The 22,477-nt window shown below is 41.2% G+C and overlaps 1 protein-coding gene across 1 annotated transcript in view; it reads right to left on the reverse strand.

Moving 5' to 3' along the window:
* arap2 (ArfGAP with RhoGAP domain, ankyrin repeat and PH domain 2) overlaps nt 1–22,477 on the reverse strand; it is a gene marked incomplete at its 5' end in the record, with an annotated part of 124,155 nt that overhangs the window by 12,770 nt on the left and 88,908 nt on the right. The window contains 8 exons of the mRNA XM_083992981.1: nt 4,456–4,533; nt 7,286–7,433; nt 9,214–9,319; nt 9,602–9,814; nt 10,476–10,639; nt 11,217–11,280; nt 17,284–17,482; nt 18,191–18,293. Coding sequence (XP_083849107.1) covers nt 4,456–4,533; nt 7,286–7,433; nt 9,214–9,319; nt 9,602–9,814; nt 10,476–10,639; nt 11,217–11,280; nt 17,284–17,482; nt 18,191–18,293 — 1,075 coding nt within the window. The remainder of the gene's footprint in view (nt 1–4,455; nt 4,534–7,285; nt 7,434–9,213; nt 9,320–9,601; nt 9,815–10,475; nt 10,640–11,216; nt 11,281–17,283; nt 17,483–18,190; nt 18,294–22,477) is intronic.

The raw sequence follows: 22,477 nt of genomic DNA on the forward strand, positions 1-22,477 counted from the left end.
CCAATCCGAAGAGAGGCTCAGATACTTTCTTCTGATTGGCCAATACCAAGGTGTTGTTACCCGAGCTTGAGAGCGAAGCCTTAAGGAGGAGATGTAAAGCTACACAGATGGTTTTTAATTCTCAAAACCTGTTTGTGGATATCAAAACTGCCAGACAGCATAGATGCAAAAACCAAATTATTCTTTTCTAATGTTAAAACTTTTACAAAATGTTGTTTTGGACAGCTGCATAAGCATAGGAAGCAACAAGTTAAAATGTCAATACTGCTTTTCTGAGAATTAGATGAGGTTATTTGGCCATTTATTATGATGCTAAACGTGAAAAGCAGTTAACTAAACCTAGAGTAAAAGCAACAGAAACTGAGAGAAAATGTACACTTTGCTCTGGCTCTCTACCCATAAATACATAAACACATTAGGAAAAGGCTCATCATCCCTGCACAAACGGAAATTTTGTGGTTGGTGTTGATTACTTTTTTACACTCACTGACTGCAAACACATCTAGTTTAGAATGAGTTTATTCCTGTGTATGCATTAAAAAAGTAGTTTATCATCTAAATTACATGTGCCAAGCTTTAGCGACGTTAAGCTAGCCCAAATCCTTGAATGTTTCTAAAGTTTTTCCCAGCAGATCAACAAATAGGAGACGACAAGACTAAATATACTGGCATTTTAAAACATAATGTAACCTATGTGAAACTTAAAAGAAAGACTTTTAAAGGTGGCATTTGTTCCTGACATTCAGGTCAACCTCCCTCTAACACATTACATGCATTGGAGCAGCAATTCTCTATGCCTCCAATTAAAATCTTTTTGGTGTGAAAAAGCAGCCAGAGTGAAAATGTAACTTTTTTTGGCTCATTTGATGCACTAAGTCCAAATTTCAGGCCAGTCCGAGGGGAGTGGTAATCCATCTCTAGAAAATGAACAACTAAGTGAGTACGAAAGGTTTCTTTTCCTTTGGCTATCTGGAAATTACCGTTACTTTTCCTTTGTCAATTTAATGTGCAGGTGAACTCAGGTCCATTATTGGCTTGAGCTGGGAGAACTATCGCCTGATAAGAAGGAGGAAGCCACTTCTGACTTCCCGTGGCCCTAAAATGACACAGAAATTACAGTCATTCAATCCAATGGAGCGAAAGCTGTAATTGTGAAAATGTCACATACAGATATGGAACCGTTCTGGTTTCTCTCAGCTCACTCTTCCTCCTCTCCTTCCATTGTTACAGTATGTGACGGGAGGAAGACCAGGCAACACTTCACCAACACAGAGTTGAAAAGAAAGATGCTGACAGCTTTCTTGCACATTAGAGCTGGGAAATGTGGCCGGAAAAATCGCATAGCATAATTATTGTTTATTTTTTTGGTGATATCAACCAAAATCTGATTCCTGTACGTATAGAGATGGACACACCATCAGCTGCTTCCCACCCTTCGACAACTACCAAGCTCCACACCATCGATGAGGCGATTATCACCAGTACGTACTGTTAAAACCACACAGTACATCCGCTTAAGTAAATGCATGAAAAATTAAGTGTTACATGGATTTATAGCCACCAAGGTTACACTATCTCTGCACTCACCACGGCTGTAAATTCAGGTATTAATTTTGGAGTGCCACTTCTAACTTAAAAAGGCATGACATTGCTTTGCCCCTCATTATATCACTGATTTACTCACTCCCTAAGTCCAGCAACACTATCCACTCGCAGGGCCCGGGCCTGCTCTTCGTCCTCTGGCTTTAAAAAAAAAAAAAAAAAAAAAAAAAAGGATTAGATCCGACCCTTCACCTGCAGGGGCCGAGCCCTCCGAGACACGCTTCCCGCCAATGTCAAAAGCGCATATTGTCTTGGCATCCGAGTGCAGACTCCAGAGCCGTTTGTTCAGCAGAGCCTCCGTCCTGTACCTTATCTCTCTTCCGTTTGGCAACGTCCTCACTTTAAGTCAGAATGGTGCAACGGTTCAATTGTAAATCTCCTCGTGTCAAATGCACCGCGAACAACAAAAATCCATGTGCTTTCAGCCATGCTAACAGTCATGGCTCCGGGGACGGTAGTGTCAATGTAGCTGGCAAAGGCACGAGTCCAAAATACTTTTCCTCCCGAGAGCCAAAGTATTTTTTTTGTCTGTCTAAACTTATTTTCCCTTTCTGTTCAGACAGGTTTGGTTTTATTTCTCCAGGTTTGAGATAAGTGTTTAAAATATTGACACCGACAAGACTGTAAGAGTAAATCTATCCAAGAAAATTCTGATGATCATTATCTATAAGATGAAAATGTAGAAAATGTAGCCCAGCTTCAACCTTGAATGATTTAAAACAACTCAGTTGGACATAATAATTCTGCATACCGGTAATAAGTGTTTATGAGAGACAGAGCACAAGGGAGGGTAAATGCTTTTTTTTTCTCTCCATTGTACACTTTGTGTTTATTGCCAATTAGCATGTCAGCGTGGTAACTGGGCCAACATTAAATGCTACACATCAGCATGCTAGCCTTCCCATGTAAAACTACCGCTGTGCCTAATACAGCCACACTAAGTTGAGAGAATTGCTCTAGACTCTCAGTCTGTTTCTTTAACATCACCAACACAGACATCAGTTTGCTTAACTTTGCTGTGATGGGAGTGGAAAAAAAAGAAGACATAACTGACCCAGAGCTTGTCGAGTAAAACTTCTCTAAGAGACAGAAATCTACAGGATGAATGTTGATGATCTCAGACATAATTTCTAACATCATCTTCAAGAGTGTCGGAAAAGAAAAATGTATTATTAATCCAAGAACCTGGATCAAAAAGGCTTTGCATCATACCAGCGGTGCACTGAATGAAAAGTTAGTGATGTAGCTTTTTACAAGATGTCTGATACAGACCTGGATGATGAACCACAGAGAGAAATATAGATATAATGGACATTTTGTGTTACATTTTTGAAATCTCACTTCACAAATCAGCAGTAACTACCACCGGGTTCAGTTACACCACTGTTTTATAATTATAATTAAAGGGGTTATAGCTACAAGTTTAATTCCTCCCGGCCAGTAGGTGTCGCACTTACACTCACCTGGCTCACACTCCAACCTTCAGGAAGGGAGCGGCTAGTACCTAAAGCTAAGCTAACGCTAACCGTATTTAAAGGAGCATTATCGCAAATTACAATTCTTTGTTCGGCCACTAAATGGGGCCGGTGGTGCAGCGTATCTTTAGTAATCATCCTACATAGCATAACAAAAAAAACTGCATTTGCTCCACAGACACTACACTGTTTGCTATATTTTGTATACTTATAGCTCCCCTCGACCTATTTATTGCATATTTCAGTTTTTTTTATTGCCATTATTACTGCTGTATTTGCGATAATGCTCCTTTAACGAGCAGCAGCTCTGGCGTTGACGGCAGACTGGAAACACATCTGAATCATTTCACACTAACTCACCTGCAGACAAACCCGACAAAGCTGCAGGCCCGCAGCATCACGCCTGCACCAGACAACATGCTGTTGGCGCAGAGATCATTTCATGCCAACGTAACCAGATGTAAAAATGTATATACTTTGGACCCGTCACTATTTTTTAAAACAATTATTTCTAGACTATAGCCTACTTTTTTTCAGTAAAATTAATACTTTTATTCCGCACCCCTCTAGATGTTCTGTGGATATATTATTTTTGAAAAATGTATCGTTTTGATGAAAAAGTTGTAGCTATAACCTTTAATTGCTAATATTTGAAGTCATCCCTAAAATAAGCTTACCCAACAGAGAAATCATCCCGACACTGACTTGCATGATCGTTTGAATAAAAAAAAAAAAAAAAACTCCTCTCTCAGCTGACTGTAACTGTGGTTTTCCTTGGAGCAAAGCAATAAAACCTTTAAAATCCATTCAAATTTGTATCTGTAGCCGGAATGCTGCCCCGACGTTCACCTCCGAGTCAGTTTCATAATAGCACTGGCTTTCCACTGCGTAACCCTCGTGGCCCACAGCAGCAGACATGTTCTGAAAAGTCCACGGACAAGGTGGAGAGGAGTGGTGGGGGGTGACGGGGGTGGGGGTAGGCCGAGCGAGCATAAACAACTTACTTCAGATTTCAACAACAGTAGCTGCATGTGATTTTTTTTTTCCCTCCCTCTCCCGGTTATCCGAACCAAATGTTTTTCTCGGCTGAAGCATCCAGGCATAAAGTACCTGCCGTAAAGGTTAACAGGAACAAAGCCCTTTTTCCTCACCCGCCTGCTCCTGCCCACCATCCACCCCCCTTCCCTCCCCTACACCTCCAACCCCCTCTTTCATTTTTTTGTTTTTTTGCCAGAAAAAAAGGAAACCTGTTCAAATGAATCCCCCCCTGATTTGAGACCCCCTTACGTATGCGGGCAAATCAATACACGCACACACAACACAACACAACACAACACCCATCGGTGATTTCCATTCGGGGTTCGGCGGGTCGGCTCACCGTGGTGTCCTTCTTGTCGTTCCAGCGCGTGATGAAACTATTCTCTCTCTCCATCTGTTGCACCTGGTCTTCATTGACCTGTTGGAAGCGTCACAAAAACACACACACACATTCAACACACATATACACACTTTAATTCAAACTCAGCCAAGAGAGAAACTTTCGGATCAAGTTACCATAACTGCACTTGAGGGATATTAAATAGCTTCACGGTATCATAAAGTCATTTTCCGACAGTCGTATTAATTTCGGGCACTTAAACACAACACGTGGAAGACACAGGATTGAACCGGGGGAAAAAAAGGTATCATCATGAAAACTGTAGAATTGGGTCATTCAAGCTGACACTCCTGAAACTAATTTCAAAGGAGGAAGTTGGCTGCGAGTGTTTGACACAGCTCAGCACCGAGTGAATACTCCTTTCTTTCACAAAACTCTGTGTGGGAAATGACATTTTTTATTCCAACTTTTTTTTTTTTTTTAACATAATTATCATTTTCAGAGAACAATTTGCTTTGTTAGAGTTATACGAATGGCAGAGAAGATTGTGGGGGGAAGAAAAAAAAAAAAACTCACAAACTCATCGTGTGTGTGTTTAGGCCTGATAATGGGCCCCGTCGACGACATGCAGCACAAAACCGGCGCTTTAATTAGCGAGACGTCTCACTCGTTTTGTGTCACAGTGCGTGTGTGTATGTGTGTGTGTGTATTCACCGCTATTGGGCTCATGATTGGTTGGGCTTAATGGCTATTTGTCATGCGAATGATGGCGTCTCCAACCGATTTTCGGTAGTGAATGCTCCTCCTTTAGCGTCAGAACAAGAGGGATCCAGGCGTTCCGCTGGGAATTAGCCGTCGCTCTGTGTTGCCGCGTATATCCCGTAAAGCCAGGCAGCTCTCCAAGGGTAACACTGATCCCACACCCGCACACCCGTCCACACATCAGCAAAGTCAAGCCTATTGTGGAGATTTGGCAACAACAGTTCTGCTCCCCAGATGGTTGAAGTAAGGGAGTGTAAATAAAGTCATGCCTGCAGCTCGCTTTAGATATGCAATATGGTAATATCTGTATGCTTTTGAGTGTTACAGCCATTTATTTTCTTCCTTCATTGATCATTGATTGGACAGTCTGACAAATCCAGTGGACTGAATGCATGAGAACGGCTATACTATCCCTTATTACTCCCTATAGTCTATATATATGAGCAGAAATATTTCATGTATGGCTTAGCCTGTAGGTCACACCACCTCCTGCTGCTGCAAGGAGGAGCTGGGCAGTATGAATGAGAATATATAAACAATAGATTTTTAATTATGGGCAATTATGGACATACAGCGGGGAAAATAAGTATTGAATGCGTCAAAACAAGACTTGCATGGTGAGCATGCATGCAGTAGAGGCCATGGCGGTTAAATGCATTACTGTACCTGCTAATTGCAGGTCTCTCTAAAGTGATTGTCAGTGACCATTGGCTCTTAGACAACTCTTCATAGTCTTCTTTTCACTCCGTCAGAAATCTTGCGTGGCATCTGGATAATGCCACAAACGGATAAAACAGTGCATTCAGACACATCTGTAAGCGATGCCATCAGTATGTTCCGCAACAGAAGTTTCTGGCGTCAATTTGGACTAAAGCAGCAGATATTACTTTGCACTGATAGGAGACAGGATTACTTTCTAAATACTGACAGACTCCAGCTGCTTTCTTGACTTTCCAAACCTTTTTGCACCTGCTTTTCTTCATGTGTTCAATACTTATTCCCTCTATCATTTCACTTTATTACACATTACTTAATCTATGGACATAAATGTTTGGATTTGTGCATGACGTGGGTTGTTGCCGACATCTGGTGAAAATTCTATGTCAATAGCTCGATTAGAAATATATTTTCTGAGAAAAATGTTGTGTTCAATACTAATTTTCACTGCTGTATATGCGTTGCTTTTTCGGGGGGTAGTTTTGGGGCATTTAATGGACATCTCAACTTGAGAGAGACAGGAAATAGGAAGACAGAGAGAGGGGGAATGACATGCAGCAATGGGCCGCCAGGTGGAATCAAACTGGGGCTGCTGCAGTGTATCAGTGACTTGAAATCACTTCATTAGGCAGATTCTTTTTTTTCTTCATATCAAAAGCAGCCTATTTGTCCAGAGGTGCTTTGTTAAGTCAGAACATGGTGCTGACAAGGTCATCACAGTTATCCCTGATCACACCTGAGCTCTTTGAACAGAAAGTTACATACAGGGAAGAAAACTAGGAAAGAAACGAGGGGGAAAAAAATCCCAAAACTCAGACACAGAGAAGATCTAGTTTTTTTGTACCATTAGATTTTTCTTCCGTCAAAATGGCTCCTAACGTACACAACACAATCATTAGCTCGGCCTCCTTTCGCCTCGAGCGAGAGATGTCCTGAACAAGCTTCCACTGTTATTTTTTTTTGTTCTGGGTGAACTGTGTTTTAATATGATCTCTCCCTGTGTTTGGTGGAGACGCGCGCTGTCTGTGTGTGCAGAGCAAAGTCGGCAAAGACACCTGTTTCCATATTTGGCTGTTAATTCTGTCGGCAATAACCTGAGCGGAGGGGAAACCAAGTATACCAACTGTTCTGTCTTTCTTTTTCTTCCCTTTTTTTTATGAATTACATAATATGTGTTTATGCAATAAAAATGGGACGTTATCTAACTTACAGGAAGACGGTATCATGTAACCATATTCAGCTCAGCCTTCCGTCCAACTCGCTTCGCTTCATTTTCAGCGCCGTCAAATGGCAAAAAAAAAAAAAAAAAAAGGAAACAAAAAAAACAAAACAAACGGCACTTTTGACTTACACTGAAGAGTGTAATGTAGTTGTTGATGAGGTCATGCACCACGCTAATTTCCTGTGGGGTTTGTCCCTGAGTCTGGAACAAGCAGGAGGAGAAGACGGAGGCCAGTTTTGCGCTTGGCATGTGGTTGATGTGGGAACACTGCTGGATCCTGAATCGTGGGGACAAGACATGTTCAGGAGAAGAAGAAGAGAAAAAAAAACTGTCAATCTCTCATGCCCACACATTCTCCACACTCTTTTTTTTAAAGAAATGCAAGGCCTCAGTCCAAATTCAGCAAAGGGGCCAATAAAGTCTTCTCCAAACTACTTCCATCATTATCATAATGCTGCTGAATCACGACTATCCACAGCAGGTTTGGGAGTAAATGAGGTGTAATGCCAGCGTCAGTGAGGGACGCATTAAGGCAGCAGTGTTTGGACCTGAATGCAACTGCAGGTACACAGTTGTATGTGCAGATTCCTCCTGCACGTATAAATGTGTATTCAGGCTTCTACTGACATCCTGTGATGGATAAGTAGACTTTTCTATGCACACCAGTGCAAGTAAATCAGTTGGAACTACTGTATATGATTTTCAAAATAAAAGTCCATACAGTACAATGAGCGTTCACAACTTATGTAATGATTAGGGATGCATTAACTGTTTGTTTTTCCACTGACACCAATAATAGATAATATTTTTAATATACACGCACATGAGGTTAAGAAAGGCTAAGATGTAGTGAATAAAGATGAAGTTAACACTATAGCTCTGCCTTAACCAAATAATATAGTCAACATCACTATTGTAATCACAACAAAAACAAGAACAGTTATGACTCTTCAAAAGTCAACATTTATCATTGTTTCAAATGAACTAGCAATAAAAAATATTTAATTATGTGACTTATCTGTGTTTTGCCCGATCATTATTGGCCAATATCAGGCCGATTATTATCTGTACCGGTAGTCATGGTGCATCCCTAGTAATGATATTCAATTATGTGGGAGTTTTTAATAATAGCAAATCCGGTAAATAGGTAGAAATAATATGAAATCCATTCATCATATTGAACCAGTGGCTGCTGTTGCTTCAGCTCCTTTTCTTCTGCTTTTACTCTGAAGGAGCTGCCTTTGCCACATACAGCTACTGTACACTTTCCCTGGCCTAAACTGATCAGAAGATTAAAAACTCACGCACATAACCGAGGGGGTGAATGGGTCATGGGAAAACAAAGTAGTTGAGTGGGGTGGGGAGGGGAGGGGGCACCGGGCTAATCAGCAGGTGACAAACAGCAACCCTAAGGCGACTCGGAGGGGCCAAGACCTCTGAGTCGCTGCGCTTGTTCTGTCTGAGGTGCCACAGAGCTACACCTGTTCCATCAGCTGCAAGCTCAGTCAAAAACATGACAAAGAGACCGCTTCGTACTTTTGCTGCTATTTTCACAGAGCGAGGCATGATTTTGCCAAAGAAGGGGACTGTGTCATAAATAAAGCAAACTGCTGGATCTGTATATCGTCAATTTGTCACAGAAGTGTCCAGGGGCGACGCTGATTGGGTTCATTTTCGGACTCGACCACATCAGAACAAACAGGAAACAGAGACGCAGAGCCAGAAACAGAGCAGACAGAAATACATAACAGATAGGAGGGAGGCAGAACTGAAGCTTCATACAACAGGCAAAGTTTTATAATAAAGGAACAGTCATATAGCAGTTAGCTGTAGTATTTATAGTGTTTTTCCTGTTTATTCATAAAAAAAACGACAATGTTTAATGTTGTGTCTTCTGCTTTCATGTCCTGGTTTTAATGTTTTAACCACACTTCACTGCATCAGGATATTAAAGTTTACACAGACAGAGACCATGACCTTGAAAAACCCCTTTTCTGGCAAAAAGCTTTAAATGTGTTGAAGCCAGTGTGTGTGTGTGTTGGTGTGTGTGTGTGTACCTGTACAGATGTTGCAGCAGAGCATCCAGGGTCGACCTGTTTATCTTTGGCAAACTCTCTATGAAAGCCGAGTATTTCTTCACTCTCTGCCTCTCGTCCTTTTCGTCTGTTAAAAAAAAAACAACCCACACACACACACAGAGAGACGAGGGGTGGTTGAAACTACGCCAAATATAACACAACTCCAAACATACACATGACCGCGAACGCACAAAAGGAGATGAGGGTCACACTGTACTTTCTACATTATTTATGAAGCGAACATGAACTTTTTAATCTGCGGCGATGAGATCCTGCCTCCGCTGTCCCAAAACGTTGTTCCGCATGACTCAGCAGAAACCATATACCCCCCTCACTCTCTCTCTCTTTTGCTGTGTCACCACATTACCTAGCGCCGACACCCAGTACGGATACAGCTCCTTGGTCAGCAGCGCGTCCTCGGCCTGGGTCAGGAAGCTCTTGAGGGCGTCGGTCACGTCCTCCAGCTGGTGCTCCTTCTCCCTCAGCTTCACGTTGCGGGCGCTGCGGCTGAAATCCTCCAGGAGCAGGGCGACCCGACCGGGGTCCCCGGGCCGCTGGTAGACCCCCTCCTGGCACAAACCTGGTCGCACGGATACAGTACTGTAGATATATGGATGACTCATCTGTGTGATTAACAGCCTGAATCTGCAACAACAAGCGACTGTACATAGTTTCCTATATGACAACATACAATTACAGTGCAATAACCGACCTCCTTATAGACACTTTGACTTGCGGGATTTAACAACGTTGCATAAGCGCATTTGAATTTAAATTGCAGGTAGAACCAAATTGTCGGTGCAAGGTGTATTAACCTTCAGTGCCACTTTATACTTTCATTTAAAGTTAACTTTGATGCCAGTCCTTCATTACAATGCACTCTACTTGCGTTATAAAGTCTCTTTTTGCATTTATGAGGCATTTTCGAATGCGACAGGCACAATGTGATGGAGATTTTCTGTGGTGTTTATAGATATTTCTCTGAAACAATCCAGTACAGCGGAAAGTTTGACTACATTTCTCAACAAAAAAAAACAAAAAATGGAAATATGGTGCGAGGAGAGATAGGATAATGTCACAGCATTATGCTAGACAACATTAGAAAGCATGAAATTCTCATCACGACACAGCAGACTGGATGAATCAGCTCCTCAAGGGGAAATCATAATAATAGTCCTGCAGAACTTTTTTTCATTTTTTTTTTAAAACTTTTCTCTCCCTATAAATCTAATGCATCTTACCATACTGGGTGACAAAATCAATGCAGCTTTCGACTATAATGGGGACTCCATTTTTGGTCAGCTGTTGGTCACTGAGGGCGTTGCCGTCGGTGCCGGCGGCCATCGTGATGGCGGAGTGCCACAAAGCGAAGTCCGTCTTGTTGAAGCCGTGGATGTAAACCGTCCTGTTAAAAGAAAAAAGACAAAAAAAAAGACATGTCATTATTAATGAAGAAGCTCATGATATAATTTCCAATAACAATATGGTGATTCATATTTTAAGAGCGTCAGATGAGCAGCAGTGGTAACTCATTACATAAACAACCAACAAGATTAAAGGAATCCAAAAGCGCTTCTACGGAGCGCGCACATCTATAAACAACCACCGGTTTCGCCCCCCGAGAGGGTTTGATCAAAAACACACAAACGAATGGCAATTAACAGAGTAAGCACAAAGTCTTGTTGCATTAGTCTAAAAGGCAGCCTGAAACTGTCGGCGTGTGTGTGTGTGAGGGCTGCGACGTCTCACCTCTCCGCTCTAACTGAAGCAGGCAGCCCAGCGCGGCCTTAATTACCTCGGATGGTTTACAGTAGGTAAAGTGCATTTGGACTAACAAGACAAAGGCAGAATCAAAGCTAGCGGGCGCTGCATAATGCATAGGCTCGCAGCATCGCAAATATGTGGCCAATTAGCACACCTTTTTTTTTTTTTTTTTTTTTAGTGCTTGCTGTTGTTGTTGTTGGTGTTGAAGAATGACATACCTTCCGCCCTCCACCATCAGCAAGACTTGGATCTTGTCCTCGCCCTCGGTATGTGTGGAGACAGCTGAGGGAAAAGGGCAGAGGGGTTGTAGTAAATACAGGCTCCTGTACATTCAAAAGAGCAACATGTTCTGCACTAATGTATTGTAATGCATTGGGGAAAAAAAAAAAAAAAAAGTTTTAGATTTGACATTTGCAACTGTTCAATCTCTGTCAAAAAGCCCCGGACACTTAGAAGCTTTCGCCATGAAACATTCAAGTGCATTCATTACCTGTCACTGAAAGGTCTCCCCTTTTCGCTAAGTATTCATTTACGTTTTAGGGCAATCATGGCAAATAATACACTGCACAATGTGTCTAGACGCGGCTGAGTGTTTTCTCTCCAATGTGCAGACATACAATGGTAAGAAAGGTGAACAGCACAGTGAGTACAAAATGCTAAATGCTAAATGCATTACATTGAAGTTGATAGCGTTTTCTCGCCATAATGGGAAACATGAATTCACTTTTTGTGCTACCTTCTCACTGAAGGTAAGGTAAGACAGAAAAGAGGGGCAAACAACACAACTTGTCATTAGTCACCAAGGTTCACGAGAACTTAGTCACTGAGGGTGGCGCGTTTAATACACTTTTCAAAAAATCTATTCAGTCAATCTTTCCAAATCCGAGCAACAGTGCGATACAGAATAACTGAGCTATGGGAGTTGAAAGCTCTGCCGTAATCTCTTTCGCGGGTTCAAACAGCTGCTTGGATCATGTCAACAATCACACACACACACAGAAAGAAAAAAAAGTACAAAACGAGATATGAAGCTCTGCGGTTGAGTCACAAATCTCCTTGAAACGACATCTGGCACTTTCATCATAGTCGAGTTCCCACTGGTTGTGCTCAAGTAACGGATGTAAAGCTTAAATGCTGTTGATTTCCGAAGATAGACTGTTCACTAAATCTCTGAGCAGTAGGTTCATATTAAATAATGCATGATTTTATACAGAATTAAAGGTGTAGATGAAGCAAGACTGGCTGTAGCCACATGATTAGGCTACTTCCTTTGTGCTAAGCTAGGCTAGGCTAGGCTAAGCTAACTAGCCACTGGAAGTCACATCATGAATTTGGCCTCAACACTTAGAATTCAGATAATTTCAATGACTGACAACTTGTCAATTTGTTCTTTTTCCTGTACCAAAATACAACTCTGCCTCTGTCATCAACACAATGATAATCTCCGCTGACAGGAGAAATTAATGTGATTGTTGTTAGAAAGAAGGACACGAGAACTTGCTAAAAACATTACAATACCAGTGTTATTTTGGCTGGCTTTGTACTCAGGCCCTTTGTATGTTGAGCTAAACGGCAAAAAAAAAAAAATAATAATAATTCCCCAAAGTCTTTCTTAACAAATAATTTGCTTTTCATTTTCGCTGGCAGATTTTCAAGGGCACGGTATTTCATTCTGATATAAACAACACGAGACGAAAAGCGGGAGAACTTCAGAGATTGATATTGACATGAGAGAGGTTTATTAACGGCGTTATCAGGTAAATGCAAAACACTTGTCATTGTTGTTTGAACAAACACACAGCAATCCTCTTTTATCAATCGTGCAGCTCAGTGGGAAATTTTTTTTATTACTTAATATGTTTGTGTGATAAGGAGCTAAGTCTGGAGCCTTGTTCTCTTCATAATTTGTACTAGGCGTCCTGTAAGACGTTTTCATTATGTTTTTTCCCTTCTTAAAAATCAAGGGGATTCAGGTTGCTGGTACTTATTTTTCAGTGCATGCATTAAGTTTGGTGTTTTTTTGTTTGTTTGTTTTTTCTGTGTAGGCCTGGGTGGGAAGCCAGTGAGGGATCCAATAGGATTTTTCTTGAGTGCAACAGCAACATTTTCCAATGTGACACTATCTAAAAGTTAAACACTAAATATTTGAGGTCAATACTGATATTGATAGTTAATGTTGTAAAAGCTAATTATAATTGTTTTAAAATAAAAAAATATGCATCATATATGTTGATGATGATGAATCTGTGATATGATCATATCAGCCAGCTGCTCCTGTACACCATATGGACTATGCACTATATTATTCTACACAGCGTTGCTCTTGTGAAAACCGTGGATCTACAGAATATCAGTTTTCTTTCCTTTGCAAAGAAAAACAATTGTTTTTTTTCCATCTCTCAGCTAATCCAGCAGTTTTAAAAATGGTTTATTTAATTTACAGCCCACATAGGAACACTTAATCCCTTTACTTTATCTGGAGGAATTCTTAAATCGTCAAAATTGGAAATAACGTGCTGTTTCACTGCTGTCTCCCAGGGGGACGGGCTGAGAGAAGTGAGGCTACTTGAAAGGAGATGAACACTCAGCAGGGTTATTGTTTGCAATATGCAATACCTATAGGATCCTGTTTAAAGTGCGGCTTGAGCTGCTTGACTGTCAGTCCCAACATATCTCTGCCTGCGACAGCGGATGAGTTTGATTAACTTTAAATGTACTCGGAGTGAGTGTGGGCGCAGCTGCAGGCTAATACAAAAAAGTGGGAACATGTTAATCAGATGTGATTGGACGGTGGCAGGGACGACTCTGGCTTGTCCTCAACATGTTAGCTGTGATATCTGAGTTATATATCACACAAAGAATGGAGGGAAAAAAAACTAATTTTTTACTTTAAATGAACCTCAGTGTGGACACAGTGAAACTTGACTGCTAAATATGCTGGACTGCAGTCTTGCGCTGATGCCTATCTCAATTTTGAGATGATTGAGCACAGAAATGGGATTAACATTTTTTTTTTCTCTCTCTCTATTTAGCCACCGCCTTAAGAGAAACCCGCTGAGAGAAATTGCACTAAATGAGATCAAAGTTAACGTGCTTATCTTGTTTGAAAACCTTTTCATTTCAGAAAGTTCTGGGTGGGAAGGCCGTTTTGTGCACTGTGACAGGTTAATGATTACCCGACTGTATGTGTCATTTTCCGCTCGTTTGACTTTGGTTCTAGTTATTTGTGCGGCAGACATCTTGACATCACGACATCACAAAAAGATCAATCCTCTCTCAAGTACACAGCTAAGCCCCCGGGAAGTCGTTCTGAGAGGTAGCGCGCACTCATTCTTTGGAGATGTGGAGGATTCCTTTTCTTTGGTTTGTGCTTTTATTTATTTTTTATTCCTATTTATATTTATTTACAAAGCACTTTCCCCCCAAAAAAAACAAAGTCACAAAAAGCCAAAAAGAAAATTAACATAGAACTATTGGCACAGATCAATAATAATTTGAACGATTAGCTTCAAGCAGTAAAAGAAAACGGTCTTAGTCATAGTGTTGAGACAAGAGGCTAAATGACTGACAAGGCAATTAAGGATAAAATGAATAAAAGCCTAAAGATTAGAGCTTTCTCTTTACCTCCAGTAAGAAAAGCCTTTGGCAGGCTTTGAGAAAAGATTTTAAAATGATCAAAACTCTTGCAGCCTAAGGGGCAGAAATAAAAAAAAAAAGAAAAGAAAAGAAGCAAGAACAGACTGCATCACACTCACAATGAACTCCTGATGCAGTATGGAGTGCTGCATGTTGGAGATGTGTAGCAATTTTAATTGAAAAGTATATTCATTTAATCCCCGGGTGCTACACAGGGCCCACCTTTTCATGTGGTGGTGTCACTGTTAGAGAAAATAACAGTTAATCCCGTGTCACAGACTCTGATTCCTTAAAGGAATCCTTTTCAGGGCTCCAGAAGAAGCTACAGTACCATCCCCCCCCCCCCCAACAAAACACACAGTCCCTCCTGGCGCCAACGGCTCCCTGGCTGTGACAAATATGGTTTGAGAAAAGCCAAGGAATAAAAAAAAAAAACGAGCGCTGCTGCAGTTCTTCATCCCGCCCGAGGTGGGTAGATGGGGCGGCACATTGCGCAATTTGATCCACGTCGAGGCTGTAAATAGATTAAAAAAGATCCGATGATCCCCCCCACCACCACTTCTCCCCCTTCCTTCTGTTCGCACATTACAACTGGCGCAATCGATTGAAATGTTACCAAAAATCTTTATTATCTGTCAAAGCATGTGTGAACTTCTTGAGCCTTCCATCCTCCCCTTCCAGCTCCTCCCCCACCTTACCTCTCCGCAGACTGGCCTTTAAATAACTCTGAGTTGCCACAGCCGCGCCGAGACACTTATATAAATTCATGTCGGTGGGCAGCGAGACCGCGACACCTGCACACTGTGAATATTCAACACGCCATGCTGGAAAAGATCGTGTATTCATACCCCAGTGAAATCTGAATCCTGTTTTGACTGATGCACACTTACGTAACTGACTGACCACTGCTGACTTCATGCAAACACGTCCTTTCTCACACACATGCACACACATGCACACACTCAACGCGGAGGCCCTGTGGCGGCTTTTCAATCTCCGCCAGCCTTTCGCAAAAGCGTGATGTTTATAATGGAAGACTAAGCCAGCCAATTAGCGACCCAACAGAAATGTGTAATGGTGTGAGAAGCCGAAATGTCTTCAGACACCACACAGCCGCTTGCGTGCATCCTCCCGACATCATTAAGCAGTTATAAATGCGAGTGGCGACGCGGCGTTATGGATTGGTGGAATTTTTTTGGAAATTACAGAGTATAGAGGGGGAAAATGGTGGGAATGAATTTTAAAAAGCCAGAAATTACAGCCCGGTTGAGTGTCAGTGATACCATCAGCCGTAAACAGATACGGCCACTTATTGCTACAGGATTTTATGAATCTGATTTATTGCCAATTAAAAGCTCCAGTGGAGAAAAGGACAGTTTGCTCGTGTAAACTGTGGCGACTTGGGACGATAGCAAAGGTAAAAATGTACAAACCAGAAAGGAATTAAAATGAGTTTAACAGATCTTTTCTTTCATGCATATATTATAGGAAAGGTCAGCTTCTCTAGTAAAAAAAAAAACATGTCTCAATGGATCAGGCACAATGAATAGATTTGCTCACAGAGGCAAAGCACTGTGTTGTATTTAACATTGTTTTCACTTAGAAGATTAAACCCATGCCATATACATTCAGGACTTGGCTGCACAACAGAAAATGCTTTATTTCTGTGTTGCGTTATGGGATTTTGTAGCATAAATGTTGCAACACAAGGGAGTTCCTCTGTGTCAAATAGTAGCTTCAGGAAACAGATCTCAGGTCCAATCTCATTTGTTAGCTGTGAGTTTTTACAAACAGTGAAAATATACACTCCGAAACTGTAGGGGGAGTTTAAATAAAGATTTTTCAGGCCCACACTTCAAACTAAGGGGTACGACAAACTTCCCAGAACACATCAGTGGAAAAACTGTCACCATTAAAAAGGATTAATGTTACATTGTGGCTGTGAAGTTATGGAATGGTTCACCTGATCTCATTAGGAATTTACACATTTTTTAAAACATTTTTTAGTATTTGAACTATTTAATTGTAACTGTATGACGGTGATTGAAGGTATATGTAATATTATCTGTATGAGTTTTGTTTTTGTGTGTATAATGCCATTCATGTGTTGTATGTATGTTTTGATTTGTGTCTGTTCTATATTGTATTGTGTTTCAGTTCTACTGTATTCTGTTTGTATTGTATTCTGTCATGTTTGTATGCTACAGTATGGACTCTTGGAAGATTATCCCAACTGGGCTAGAAGAGATCCAAATAAACAAACATGCAATCTTGCATCAACATATTATGACCTTGTTCTTTGTAGAAAAGTGTTATGTTCTCTAACATCGCACTGTTAATGCATTCTTACATAGTATGTTCATGTCTGATGCAACACATGATGTCTGAAACCTTTAAGTCCAGCTGCCAAGAAATTGATGAATTGATTTAATGCTCATATGATATCAAAGCATAATGATGCATATGATGACATATTATTACATTATTTGTTTTATAGGGGAATATTTCTGGGATCGGGCCTTCCTGTGCTGACAAATTTATCTCTTATGTTCGCAACAATAAAGTTAATTGTATTTTGTTGAGCTTTACCTCAATAATAAAAGCTGCCGTGACTAAGAGCAGGTGAGAGACGGAGAATAACATTCTTACTGAGCTCCAGCAGCTGTTTGAGTTGGAGGACCTCCTCCTCGCCCTCCTCTTCTCCGGGGCTGAAGTGCAGCGTGGAGCCTTCCAGCATGAACCAGCCCAGCCTCCAGTGGTACAGGTCGTGCCCCTCTTTGTAGTGCAGTCTGCCGATCAGCTCGCTGTCCTTCTGCACCAGGCCCTCCACTTTGGACGGGACGAAACACTGCGAGTTGAGAACAGAGAAAAAAATCAACAACTTTTGCAAAATTAACTTTTTCACCGGGTTAAAACTTACTGCACGTACAGAAACACAACAGGTGCAGCTTTTTACTTTCAAAGGGATAAAACCCTTCACACGGCTTGGCTGACTTTTTGTCTTTTTTTTTGCAAGTGCAAGTATCCCCCTCCCTCCTGCTCGGCGCTGTCTGGCCATTGTTGTGCAATTCAAATTGAAATATGGAGGAGTCGAGGGGCCGGTGGTACAGAAGAAGAGACATATGGACTGATGCAGCTATACCTCCCACTATCTGTGACTGGGTTGCCTGGGATTAAAGAGATAAAAAAAGGGGAATTGTGGACATATTTATGTAGGGTGTTATTACAAGATCCTGTCAGCGTGTGGGGGAAGAGATAGCGAGACCACTTGTCTTGGAGAAAGAAAAAAAAAAAAAGCCCAGGCAGCGAGGGACTCACTGAGGACAATGTGTGCGTTTCTGTGTATGTGTGTGTTGTTGCAAAGTAGCACAGTGGATATAAAAAAAAAAAAAAAAAAAGTGTGAGGTGGATGTGTTGCAGCTCTGCAGCACGTTCACACAGTTTCTTCTTTGCAACTTTTAGTGAAAAACAAACTTATAAAAGGAAACATTGGCAATAAGTGTGTGCGCATATGTGTGTGTGTGTGTGTGTCGTATGCAAAAACGTGCTACCGTACCTTTGTCAGTGCCTGGATCCAGTCGTGCTGCGTTTCCTGTGTTTGGGCTCCGACAACCAGCGCTCGCTCCGTCTGCAGGTACAGCTCCACGGTAAACACAGCCCTGCCGCAGACGCACAGCTCACGGTTAGATATCAGGAACGAAGGGAAATGTCCTCACACACACACACACAGCAAGAGCAGGAAACAGGCGAAGGAACATCCACAACTACACACACACACACACGTAGGATTCACTTCAATATGCCCAAGCAAACCTGTTTTTGTTGGATGAAAATCAACTCGCACAAAGGAATGTGATTCATAATCATGAATATATACGTATATTCTATATGTGATTCCAGTCTAGTCCCGCTAAGAGAGATGTTCACACTTGCTTCACTCCACACTCACAGGATTCCCAGTCCATTATCCTTTGGTTGTTCAGCTCCTCTAAACTCTTGGGGGTTAAACACATTGCTCAACAGCACTCAGGTTTTACCACTGATGCTTCTCTGTCACTTTTCCTGCTGTGCTTTTTTTTTTTATCCTGTTCATCTGGGGATCCAACTTTTCTTTGTTTTTTTTATGATTAACATTTTTTATTTTCATTATTTCAACAATGCAGCTATTACAGCTACACAAACTGCATCAGTGTAGACAAAACATTAAATAACTGTAACAAAAATAGACACAGAAAATGACTCCAAACACATAGCACAAGTAAGCACTACATTAAAGAGATAATTGGTTAACAAATGAAAAACTAAAAGCATAACAGCTAAATCAAATACAAACAAATAAGAAGCACTGCTCTGTATTTATCCACAATAACAGAAAACTTGCATCTCTCCACCATATAACCACTTTCAGGATTCCCTTTCAAATGTTTAAGTATTTGCCCCACTTTGCTTCATATAGATCCAGTCTACCCAGTTGTTTACATAACATTTTTTCCAATTCTGCAACTCATACCATCTCCACAGCCCACTCTTGACGAGAGGGCAACCCCTCCGTCTCCTGATAAGTATTTGTCTAGTGCTGATCATATACTGTTTGACATACTTTGATTTATCACTTGTCACTGCCAGAACTGAATGAATGATCACCCAAAATAAATAATCTCCTGTAGGGACAAATGGCATTTGTATCTCTGCGATCTCACACAAATTATCATAAATATCGGTCCAGTATTGCCTCAGATTTGCATCGCCAACAATTTGTGAGTAATAATCCTAATCTAAATAATCTGGAAGGAGTCCAATAAAAACGATGTATCATTTTGATTTGAATGGATCCCAATTTTCTTTATGAACATTGGTACATAAGCGTGTCTGAAATCTCTCAATGTCACCTATATGGTTATTGCAGTATGACTATATGGTTACTTTCTCTCAGTACAACCATATATTGTTATTATACCTTACGTGGTGGACTCCTATTATCCCATAATGCCTCCTGCTAGCTCACCTACATGCACTGTGGCTGTGTTATTATTATCTATATTACATATGCCCTGTAACTGTGGGAATGTGATGTGTTAGTTGGTCTGTAGAAAATGAATTTCACTCTGGGAAATAAATAAAGTATTCTGAATCTGAATCTGAATCTGATTCATTGGCTGGATGACGTGATTTACTCACAAAGTCTGTTTCCACTGCAATTTGTTGCATTTTGCTTTTATTGATACATTAACGTCTCCCCTTTAGCCAAGTGTAAAAACTTTATTTTTTCATTTATAGCTTTATTTCCCACCTCTCTCTCTCTATCTTTTTTTTAATGTGCAACTTGACACTGCACATCAAAACCGTGGAGCTGTGGAAACTCTCCTGTGAAGCAGGTGGAGAGGGGACACTGTTTAAATACGGTGCAGGCTGTTCACATTAAAAGAGCCTTGGCTTTAATAGTTGGGTAGCAAATAAAAAAAAACAACCTTTAGCTCTTTTCTCACACTTCCACACAGTCACAGATATCACCGGCCAGACATCCAACAGGTGTAACGGTGTGGTTTCCAAAACTGTAGCTAGCAGACTATCACTATGTCTTCTAAAAGTGTACCATTAATAGACGCTGTGACCAGGTGCCATCAGTCTAAACATGTCCACCAACAGTTTTCCAGTCAACGCTAACTTACTGACAACTTTTACATGAATTTCAACTTAAAATCTCACTGCTGATTTTATTTTTCCTCCCTCACTTGAGCTCCCAGAGGTAACACACATTATTTTTCATTATCTAGTCGGCACAGAAAAGAACATTTTTGTCTCTCGACTTTTGGGGTATTCATATATAGTCTGAGGTTTGTTTTTTGAAACTTTTTTTTTTACTAAAAGCAAGGACTTTGGTAAGTCACAGTTTTGTTTTTGTGTTTGGACAATCATTATATTCTGTACTAAACAGAGTGTAACACAAGTTGAAGATTTTAAATACCTTCTTCATTATTATTAAAGGTTTGTTTAAGCCTCAGTTTTCTTGATGAATATTAAATACAGCAACAAAAGTTGGGCTTTTTAAATTTTGTGCTGGAATCATTAATAAAAGAAAAGAAAAAAAAAAAAAGCTGACTGCCCTTTACACGTAAAAACGTTCACTTATGTTTATAAATCCACAGTAGCTCCGCTCACCCCACATTACAATGTAATGTAGTTCAGATGTGCAGACTTTGCCTCGGAGCGTCATGCATGCAAATCTCAGCAGTGTGTGTGTGCGAGTCAGTCAGTGAGGGACGGTCGGTCTCCCTGCTGGGTTTCTATTTGAACAGAAAATTGTATTCATGCACTTTGTGTGAGGCCGTACACACACACACACAGTACGCATAATCCCTCAAAAAGAAAAGGATCACGCATCCACGTCCGCACTCATTCGTCTACGCGCACTCGCACACATTCGCGGAGCAAAGCCCTTGCTGTCGGAAGCAAAAAGGCAACTATTAATCTTTGTTGGTCTTTCTCCTCCTGTCGTCTCTGCCTCCAACCTCTCTCTCTCTCTCTGTCTTTGTCTGTGTGTGTGTCTCTCTCTCTCTCTCTCTCGCTCTCAGTGAAGGCACAGAGGTCAGAGTTTCACTATCTTAATGGTTTGAACACAGTGCCAAGCTGTAGCTCCCGTCTCCATCAGTACGCCGCGGCGAGGGAGGCTCTAAATGCTACAGCGGCGGGGTGTTTAAGGTGGCGTGTCACGAGGGGTCACGGCAGTGCTGAGTCGCTCTCTTCTCACACGTGTCAGGGGAACAGGCGAGACACGGGTGTTTGTGTGACCTGGCGTGACCCCGTCTCCCTCCCTCCTCCTCCTCCTCCTCCTCCTCTTAGCTCCTCGCCGGCAGGTGTGCAGGCGCTTGTTAGAGGGAGTCCCAGAGGGAGGGAGAAGCCGAGGGGTGAGGCAACATGCTGGGCAAATAGCATCGTGGAGAAAGGGCAGGGAGGAGAGGACAGAGGGACGAGGGATAAACTGATCAGTGATCGGTTTTCTCCCCCCCCCCACACCTGCCTATTTAACACTGAACCAAAGCAAGGTGTCTCAGTGATGAATATGATGCTACTTCTTTGTTTTTTTGGGTCAGAGCTTTTGTGCTCATTCTGCAGTGAGATAACAGACTCTGTAGAGAGAGAGAGAGAGAGAGCAGCGGCTTTTCCTGTGTGTGTGTGTGTTGCGTTCTAAGTTTAGATAACTTTATTAATCCCAAAACAGGGGGAAAAAAACACAACTTAACTGAACAGATGCAATTTAATACATTTTTCAGGGTCATGCAGCCCCAAAGATGGAAAACAAGACAGGACAATATGGTCAAGAATGACTTGTTATGAAATAATTTTCAGTACATCTGAGCAGCATATGGCAACAGCTTTAATAACGGCATTTATCATATAGATTTTTTTAACCCAGACCTGAATAAGCAGAAAGAAACTAGTGGTAGGTTTTCAACTATAAAGTATTTAAGTTTTACTAAAATCAAAACCTTCATGAGATGATGAGACAGTGTTTGACAATAAAGAATTAACTCCACTGTTGCAACAATCACATTTTCCAGTTTATAGATGTGGAATGTAATGTCCCTGGACAAACCACAGTCTGATGTAAAAATGTTTTATGACCAGGATTTACTGCCAACAGCAGGCGAGAGGACATACAGCAGTTAAAACTTTTGTAAATGTGACTTTTTTAATACTTTTTTCTTTTAGGAAAATGAATTCTGCATAGTTGAGAATACTTAATTTACTGTTGTTTTTTTCACAGCACTGTTTTGGTGAGAATTGACTTTATTGGAGTCATTGTGGGTAAAACAGAGGACCAGATATGCAGTATTAGTCATCT

Source organism: Trachurus trachurus (genome assembly GCF_905171665.1).
Source record: "Trachurus trachurus genome assembly, chromosome: 18".
NCBI classification, from domain to species: Eukaryota; Metazoa; Chordata; class Actinopteri; order Carangiformes; family Carangidae; genus Trachurus; species Trachurus trachurus.